The following is a 9308-nucleotide window of genomic DNA, read 5'->3' as shown; positions in this document are numbered from 1 at the left end:
AGGGGTTGATCCTGGGTCTCCTGCATTGCAGGCGGACTCTTTACCATCTGAGACACTGGGGACTCCGTTTTTGGGGCCAAGTGCACACAGAAGAATAGTAATGTAGTGACAAATATACGTGCAGTCTCTGACAGGTCACAAAGCCCTCACTCCTTGTAATCTCAGGATCTTGACAGAAGGTGAAGGCAAATATTTGTATTGTTTCCAATTTATGGGTGAAGCAACGGAGCACCAGAGAATGACTAGCTGCAGGTTTGCAAAGCGTGCATTTGAAGTCAGTCTCTCAGGTTCCAAATTCTGTGGAGTGAGCGACAGAGCGATGGTTGTCTTGTCTGGAGCAGGGAGGCCCCTGGAGGCTGGTGAGATTAGAGTGCAGTGTCGGGTGGAGGGGTGTTTGTGACCCAGGAGGCCCTGGGACACTGGTTCAGCTTCTCGGGGAAGAGAGTGTGCCCTCCGAATGACTTTTGTAGGTGTGTTTGTGACAAGTTCAGCAGGTGCAAGAAGGATGGACCAGTGCCAAAGGCCAAGCCCAGAGATGTTTCAGATTTTTCCCTTTATGCCCCTGCAACCAAGCCCTGCTCTCCAGCACATATAAGCGACCCAGGCTGGTGCTGCTGCAGTCAGTGACCTGGCCCCTCTCGCTTCTCCCTGACAACTCTGAGCTTGCTCCTCTCTCTCCAGTCATGATTGCCAGACAGCAGGGCATCCGAGGCGGGTCCCGTGGCTTTAGCTGTGGCTCGGCCATCGTAGGTGGGGTCAAGAAGGCTGCTTTCAGCTCGGCCTCCATGTCTGGGGGTGCAGGCCGCTGCTCCTCTGGGGGCTTCGGCAGCAGAAGCCTCTACAGCCTCGGGGGGAACAAGAGCATCTCCATCAGCATGGCCGGGTGCCGGCAGGGTGCCGGCTTCGGGGCTGCAGGTGGCTTTGGGGCTGCTGGAGGTTTTGGGGCTGCTGGAGGTTTTGGCTCTGGTTTTGGTGCCGGCGGCTTTGGCGGTGGATTCGGGGGCTCCTTCGGTGGACGAGGTGGTGCTGGCTTCCCGGTCTGCCCTGCTGGAGGGATTCAGGAAGTCACCATCAACCAGAGCCTGCTGACCCCACTCCATGTGGAGATCGACCCTGAGATCCAGAAGGTCCGGACTGAGGAGCGTGAGCAGATCAAGCTCCTCAACAACAAGTTTGCCTCCTTCATTGACAAGGTGAGCAGCCGCCTGGTCAGATAAGGTGGTAGAAGCCAGGGTTTCGGAGTCCCAGCATCTCATACCTAAGCCTGCTGCAGACTTGGGAAACCTGTGAATTTCTCTGGGCCTCTGTTTCCTACCCGGTTAAGGAGAACCATTACTCTTTCTTTTTTGTCCTGTGTCTGGTGGGAAAATAGGCTGCTCAAAGCAGTTCAATATTTGAATTTCCCTAAGGTTGCTATGTGCTTCTGGGCAAATCATTCAACTTTTCTGGGCCCAGTCACCCCAGCTATAAAGTGGGCTCATCGTTTCTCTGCTTTTTCTCTAGATTTGGGTTTCAGAAATAACATGGTCAATAATTTAATAGTTAGTTCATTCTAGTTAATACGATTGCTTAACTACTAGCACTTCCGAATTTGGAGCAGAAGAAAACCAGGCTGCTTTCTCAAATGAGAAAGGGACTGACTCCAGGGGCAGATTCCAGGTCCCATGAGGACCTCAGAAGGTCATTGCGTTCATCCTCCTGACTCTGGGCAAAATTGTTCATTTTGGGGTCTTTTTGAAGAGGAGGTGGGCTGAATCTCTCCTTTTCTTTTTCTTTTTTTTTTGGTAGTCTACTTTTCTTCTCCATGCTAGGTCTAGAGGTTCAAGACTTTTATGCTGTATGCTATGTTTATGTGTGATGGATGATAGCAAACAGATTAGTTCCGGAGAGTCATTAATCCAAAGATGAATGACTGAATGGATGGGTGTAGCACATTTGGCCCAGGTTGCCCTGGTTCTCTGTGCAATGAGGTCTTAGTTCTCTTAGATGAATGGGGCAAGAATGAATGATCTTGGAATAGATTGAATGGCAATATTTGTTCTTGCTAGCTTGAAGAAATCCCTAGTAGCTTAAAAGGGCTTCATAGTGACTCTACGACCTACAGGTGTAAAAGTAAGACTGACAGTTGGGTGCTTACTTGTCTTCTCTCCCACCATCGGTTTAAGTTCAAATTATGGTCAGCCACCCTTATCTCCTTTCTTTTCTATTCTGAGGCACATAGAGTGGAAATGTCATGCTACACCTTGGTTTATCTGGCTAGATCTCTTCCTAGAGGGAAGGTTCAGGGAAGTTCCCTTGCAGGACTGAGTCTATGAGACTCAGAATATGTCTAGGGCTTGATCTTAAACATTTTATATTCCATTGTTCACAGGTTCACAGGGACACACGAGGTCCATTTATAAGAAAGCTTGTTTAAAAACATCTTCAGTGCGTTTATCATTCCTTTGCCTTGGGTGAGGTCACATTGAATGCAATAGCCCCTAGGCTGTGGTTGTATTTCCTGAATTTGTTTTATTATTTCATAGAAGTTCAGTGTTCTTTTCAGCAACTCTTCCTAGGGCTTCTGGACTCCTGTGGTCCAGTTATTCTTGCTGCACAATCAGGCCCTGATGCGTGGGCTCTGCTCTGTTCTTCCCAACACACGTGGCCTACTTGCTTCAGTGGAGGGGTCTGCCAAATTGACTCCAGCAGATGGTGCCTGAAGCTGTAAGGCGGTGGCCCTACTCTGATGGCCCTTGGGCTGCTTGGATGGCTTGGATTGACTGGGTTGGTGTGGTCCAGCTCTCCTGCCAGAGTTTCAGGCTCTCATGTGTCGGTTGGTGCCTTTGTTAAATACAGGTGCGGTTCTTAGAGCAGCAGAACAAGGTGCTAGAGACCAAATGGAAACTCCTCCAGCAGCAGACGACTACCACATCTGTCAAAAACCTCGAGCCCTTCTTTGAGGCCTACCTCAATGCCCTGAGGAAGCAGGTGGATACCTTAGCCAACGACAAGGGACGTCTGCAGTCTGAGCTGAAGATCATGCAGGACAGTGTGGAGGACTACAAGACCAAGTATGTAGGGAGCGAATGCCAGCCAACAAATCTGTCTGAGTGTGCCTGGGCTCCTCTTCAGTCATTTAGAATCCCAGGCTCAGAAGCGACCCTGAAGAGTCAGGGATGACCTCCAGTCTGTTCTCCTGCATCTACATGGTCACTTTTTAAAATAGGATGATGTCTAGTAACTCTAAGTTGCCCCAAACAGAAAATGAGTGATAGATTCAGGGAGCTGGGCTTGGCACATACCAAACAGGTGAAAAGTAACACAGCAGGGTGAGAAAAACACAGGCTGTAAAGAGAGATGGACCTGCTTGGCATACTGATTCCTCCACTTACTAAGCTGTGTGATCTTGGTTGACTTGCTTAACCTCTCTGAATCTTAGTTTTCTTCATCTTTATTATTATTAATTACTGGCAGCACTGTGCATACTGTGGGATCTTAGTTCCCTGATCTGGGATCAAACCCATGCCCCCTGCTGAGGGAGTGCAGAATCTTAACCAGTATGCCCGTTATGGGATGAAACTGAGAAAAATACCAGCTCCCTCTCTCAATTCACTCTCATACCAAAGAAGAAGAACTGGAGCATTGGCAGCTCTCCTAAGAATTTAGTCCACCTAATGGCCAAAGGACAGTTCTTCTACTCAAATAAAATCAGCCAGATCATGCTTGTTCTCCTCCTTACATCTTTTCTCTTGCAAACAGTCTTTTTAAAATTTGGTTCCACTCCTCTGAATAAACTAGGATCTAGACTGGTATCTCAAACAATTCATTACTCAGCAAATGTAAATGAAATTAATATCTGCATGAACATGGAAAAATGTAGCTAATTAGATGGAGTTTTTCAAATAGATGTTTGGAAACCAGCAGGAAAGAGTGAGAAACACTAGCTCCCTGTGGACCTATTGTTTTTTCTTTCTCATCTTTCCACTCCCAGGTATGAAGAGGAAATCAACAAACGCACAGCTGCTGAAAATGACTTTGTGGTCCTCAAGAAGGTGAGGGTTGAAGGAGGGTAGGGATGTGCTCCCAGTTCCCTCAGGAGTGGTCTTTGGCTTGAATCATGGGTTTGGTTCATCCTGACCTTCTCCCCCCAACCCCACCCTTCCTTGGTACTATCCAGATCTCACTGAACTAGGAATTAAGGCTGTGAAAAAAGCCCATGTGGATAATTAACTTCCATGTCTGCAGGTGGCTTTAGGGGCAGAACAGGCCAAATAAGGTGAGGCCCTCACACCTCACCTGGTGCGACCTTTGTGTATCACACGATGCCCCTGCCCTTCGTTGGAATGCTTGCACCTTGTCTCTCATCCTCCCTTCTCCTCTGCAGGACGTGGATGCTGCCTACATGAACAAGGTGGAGCTGGAGGCCAAGGTGGATGCCCTCAACGATGAGATCAACTTCCTGAGGGTCCTCTATGCTGCGGTGAGGACTCCATCTCCAACCCTCTCCATTCAGGGAAGGCCTCCACCTGTGAGACTGCTGGTTGGAATTGACAGTCCTTTGAAAGGACTCCCACTCCCTTACTTCAGGGCCATGGGTTCTCAGCAAGGTCATGGATAGAAAGGATTGAAGTGAGAGATTCAACTGAAACCGAGAGGTTCTCTAAACCAGAGGTTGTCTTAGATGATTAGATCTAAAGTTTGCGCGGGATAGAAGTGATTGCCATTTAGCATTTCTCCAGTGAGATAGATCATTATCTTCCCTTCCATGCCAACATACTTGAGCCCCCTGACCTGGAGTGACTTGTGGTCCCCAGGGAGCAGGGAAGACTAGAGGCATTGCTCTTCTGTCCTGAGATGTCACCAACCACTTGATTTCTGCATAGAAATTTACCCCTCCTCCTCTTCTGTACACTTTGGGAATGCCAAGTCGGCTCCCATCTGAGCCTGTGGCAGGGCCATTTCCATGATGATGGTGGGCCTCTGGTGTCAGAGATTAGGGAAGACCCTCCAGTAGGCCTGATAGGAGACATTTTCCCTGCAGGAGCTGTCCCAGATGCAGACCCAGGTCAGCGACACATCCGTGGTCCTCTCCATGGACAACAACCGCAACCTGGATCTGGACAGCATCATCGCTGAGGTCCGGGCCCAGTACGAGGAGATTGCCCAGAGGAGCAAGGCCGAGGCTGAGGCCCTGTACCAGACCAAGGTGAGTGCTGGAGTTCTCTCTGGAGTTGAGGGTGGCTTCTGAGGCTCCGCTTTTGATGTTTGTGAGCAAGCCATCATCAGCTCGAGCCCAAGAGAAGTCAGAGGTAAACTGATTCTTCTGGGTGTCACTGATCCTGGTCTGCCTGGAGATTACGTGACCTTTCGTATTACCCCTGCCACCTGTGGCTATTCTTGCTGAGTTCATTGGAGGATAGACCCCACCCAAACAGCCCTGACCCTTGTTTCCCTGGGTCTCAGGTCCAGCAGCTTCAGAACTCAGTGGACCAACATGGAGACAGCCTGAAGAACACCAAGAATGAGATTTCAGAGCTTAACAGGATGATCCAGAGGCTGCGGGCTGAGATTGAGAACGTCAAGAAGCAGGTAGGTGTCACCTCTTCCCAAAAGTCTCACTACAGGGCCAGGGGCCCAAGACATGTCTCCAGAGTAGACAAGCAGACAAGGCATCAGGCTGGAAGATCTTGAGCTGGTCTGCAGGGGATTTGTAGCTCTTTGCATAAGGAAATGGTAACCCACTCCAGTATTCTTGCCTGGGAAATCCTATGGACAGAGAAGCTGATGGGCTATAGTTCATAGGGTGGCAAAGTAGGACACGACTTAGTTACTGAAAACGAACAAGTCATACCCAAATCTTTTCAGCAGTAACCTAGTTAACATGATATGACACCTCAGTAAATAAGATTTCTTGGCTCTTTTTCATTGGTTTTTTTCATTTTTGTTGAATCAGTCAGGTGGGGGCATTGATGGACTCTAGCAGGGGTGAATAAAATGCATGAGTCAGGGAAGGTGGGGAGAAGGACAGACAGAATCCTAACATCCTAAGCCAAGTAAAGTGGCTACAGGAGAGGGGACAGATTTCGAGGTCTTGACAACAGGCCCCTAATGACTGACTGCCTGTCCTGTGCCGTTGTCTTCAGTGCCAGACTCTGCAGGGATCTGTGGCCGATGCAGAGCAGCGTGGGGAGGTGGCCCTAAAAGATGCCTACAGCAAGCGCACAGAGCTAGAGGCCGCCCTGCAGAAGGCCAAGGAGGAGCTGGCCCGTGTGCTGCGAGAGTACCAGGATCTCCTGAGCGTCAAGCTGGCCCTGGACATCGAGATCGCCACCTACCGCAAGCTGCTGGAGGGCGAGGAGTGCCGGTGAGTGGGGAAGGCAGGGTGGAAACAGGAAATGGAGAGGGTCCAGAGCCATGGCCAGCCCAGGGCGCCTCTGCTGAACCACTTGCTTCAGTGCTGGTGTGTTGCGAACCGGATGCTGTTACACGAGAGGGTCACGTTCAGGCCTCAATTCGGCTGCTTAACAAGGGGGAGGGTGCCTGCCACCGGCTTGTTGAATGAAGCGTGGCTCCAGGCTTGCTGAGGTTCACTGCTCTTTCTCCCCAACAGAATGTCTGGAGAATGCCAGAGTGCTGTGAGCATCTGTAAGTACTGTCTGCTCCCCGCTGTGGCCATTTGTTTGCCCAGGTTTGGGGTGAGATTCCCGGTACCAGTGCTGTTGGAGTAACCTTGTCCTTGCCTTTTTCCCACAGCTGTGGTTGGCGGCGCTGCCAGCGCAGGAGGGCTCGGTGGAGGGTTAGGAGGCAGCTCTGGATTTGGCCTGGGCTCTGGCTCCTGCGCAGGAGGCCTTGGTGGAGGGTTAGGAGGCAGCTCTGGATTTGGCCTGGGTTCTGGCTCCGGAGGTGGCTTTGGATTCGGTGGTGGCATCGGCGGCAGTTCCAGCGGCAAGATCATCTCTACAACCACCCTGACCAAGAAATCCTTCCGATAAAGGAGACGGGGGCCCTGCAGCCCTCTGCGGCCAGCCTGCCCAGCCCTGGTGTCTCTGCTTCCTTCACCCCACCTCCACTCTCCTTTCCTGGGGCTCGTCTTACCAGTGTCACCTCAGTGCCAGGACGTGGACTCTGCTCTCGTAGAGTTTGGTAGCTTCTTCCTGATTTGGGCTTGTGATCCAGCTGGAATGGGAGAGGTGTCGACTGACTCTTTACCTCCCATGGACAGAGGAGTATCCAACCGGGTGCTTATCTCCAGGATTATCAGGGTCATGTGTCCCCTCCCAGCCCAGCGCTGCCTCCTACCAGATCCTGCATCTCCCTCTACATCAGGACCAAACTCTTTCTCCATCCCTGGGCAGCAACCAACCCTGCAAGGTTGGGACAAGAACTCCTGAGTACCCTGTCCACTCTTCTCCTTCCCTTTAGCCATCTTTGGGTGAATCTTCAATAAAACGCCTTTGTCATTCATCTTTGAGCAGTTGTGTTGTTCCTTGGGAGAAGTCACCAAAATTCTGGTGAAAGGGAAAGAGGCCTGGGCCCAAGGGATCTGTCTGTCCCTATTAAGGTCATCTGCTAATATCTCAGATCTCTTCTCTTAAATTGCCCAGATTATTGGTAGAGAAGTGTGGTGTGTGGAGCCTGAAGGCCGCCTACAGAATAGGAGCACAGACTCAAAACGGCCAATAGTTGTACAGAGACCGCTCATTGCAGGCAAGCAGGGCAGTGCCATCTCAGTGCTGAGACCCAGGCATCAGGCAGGAAGGGGTGCAAGTGTTGAGGCGTGGGGCATAGGGCAGGTATGGGGTCAGATAGTCAGGGGTCTCCACTGAGTACAGAACAAGAGGTTATGGCGCTTATGGAGAGTTTATGTTCAGCATCTAGCAAGGCCTCCCTGTCTTCATGGAACTCCAGGCATCGGCTCTTGCTCCAGGTCAGCAAGGCTTTCTGGAACTTGTTGGCACAATCCACAAGGTCACGGTTGTTGGATGGAGCAGGGAAAGCATATTGCTCTAACAGAGCTCTTGTGCCGAGCTCACTTGCCCCTGTCCTCAGGTGACTCTGGCAGGGTGATCTGTATGGCTGCCCCTGTGTGGTGGGAGAGTGGGGGCAGTAGACGATGCCTGATTGGGGCCAGCCCTGGAGGTTCTGGTTGGACAATCGGAGGTGGGGGTCTGGGTATATAGCCTCTGTGGACTCTCTGTTTCTGGACTGATTCCATGATACCTGGAGCATCACCATCTTCCCTTCTTCAGCAGAAGTTCCCTTGTGCGCTCTGACCTGTATCCCTCTTGCTGTGTTTGCAGATTGCACTCCCCCACCCCCACCCCCCACTGTCAATTCCCCCTCCCACCCTCTATTGCCAGGGAGTGTCTGCAGACCCCAAGCGCTCCACATGGTGCCTCCCACGGGCCCTTACTGTGAGCAGATGGAGGGCACACGGTTTGCCCAGGCTGGTCTCTACTCACAGGCAGGCTTAGGATAGCAGGGCAGAGCAGTGAAGGGGCTTGTGCTCCCTGGCGGGCGCCTCCTGCCAGGAGCAGCCGCTCCCTGGGCTGGCTGGCTGCTCCCACTCAAGTTAATCTCCGCATTGTCCTGAGGCTCACCCCGTGGGCAGAGCAGGAAGTCTTGGACTTCTTCCCCTCACTGCACCCCTCCCCTGGGAGGATGCTGAATAGGCCTTTTCCCGGAGCTTCTGGGGTGGAAGGAGGAGTCAAGGGTTGAAAGTTGGAGAAGGGCTTCTCAAGTTCACCCACCAGGAAGCTGCAGGTCACAATGAGCCACACCAGAGCTGAAACACACAATGAGCTGAAACCCAGAAGCCTGGCAGATTAATGTCTTTCTTGTGCTCTGAGCGGGCGGGAGCACAGGAGTGTCACCGCGCAGCCTCTCAGGGCCTCCTCAGTTGAATTTAACAACTTGCAAAGTTAGATCGTAGAGGAGATATGTACGTGTGTATCTTAGCATAAACATGTTTGTATTTGTAGGCAAGCAGCTACACAGGTGTGTTTTTAAAAATTTATTTAAGAAGACTGATGTTTAACATAAAAGAGCCGCTCAGGGAGGTGGCTGAGGGAGCTGTGACCCCCTTTGTGGCCCCTCAGGATTCGGTGCTAGGACGAAGGGAAGGGTGGGCCGAGAGAAAAAGGTGCCACTTTAGCACCTGCTCCATTTTTGCTGTGTTGAGGATCGGGACTCAATAGTAGACTCTTCGATGTTGGTGAGGTGGTGGAAGGGGACAGGTAGGTGAACTGACAGAGGGCAGGACTCTAATCTTTTCTAAGAGGCAACCCTTTCTTCTAGGAAGTCTCCTGGGAGCCGTTCCACCCTCT

General features: G+C 51.3%; 1 protein-coding gene across 1 annotated transcript; it reads left to right on the top strand.

Moving 5' to 3' along the window:
* Positions 1–602: 602 nt before the first annotated feature.
* Positions 603–7446, top strand: KRT4 (keratin 4). Its single transcript, XM_043447025.1, has 9 exons — positions 603–1193; positions 2839–3053; positions 3974–4034; positions 4367–4462; positions 5024–5188; positions 5446–5571; positions 6126–6346; positions 6593–6627; positions 6736–7446. The coding sequence occupies exons 1-9, from the start codon at positions 684–686 to the stop codon at positions 6972–6974; spliced, it is 1668 nt and encodes a 555-aa protein (XP_043302960.1). The 5' UTR covers positions 603–683; the 3' UTR covers positions 6975–7446.
* Positions 7447–9308: the final 1862 nt, after the last annotated feature.

The sequence above is a fragment of the Cervus canadensis genome, chromosome 25 (genome assembly GCF_019320065.1).
Source record: "Cervus canadensis isolate Bull #8, Minnesota chromosome 25, ASM1932006v1, whole genome shotgun sequence".
In the NCBI taxonomy this organism is placed as follows: Eukaryota; Metazoa; Chordata; class Mammalia; order Artiodactyla; family Cervidae; genus Cervus; species Cervus canadensis.
This window is presented reverse-complemented; position numbering and strand designations above follow the sequence as displayed.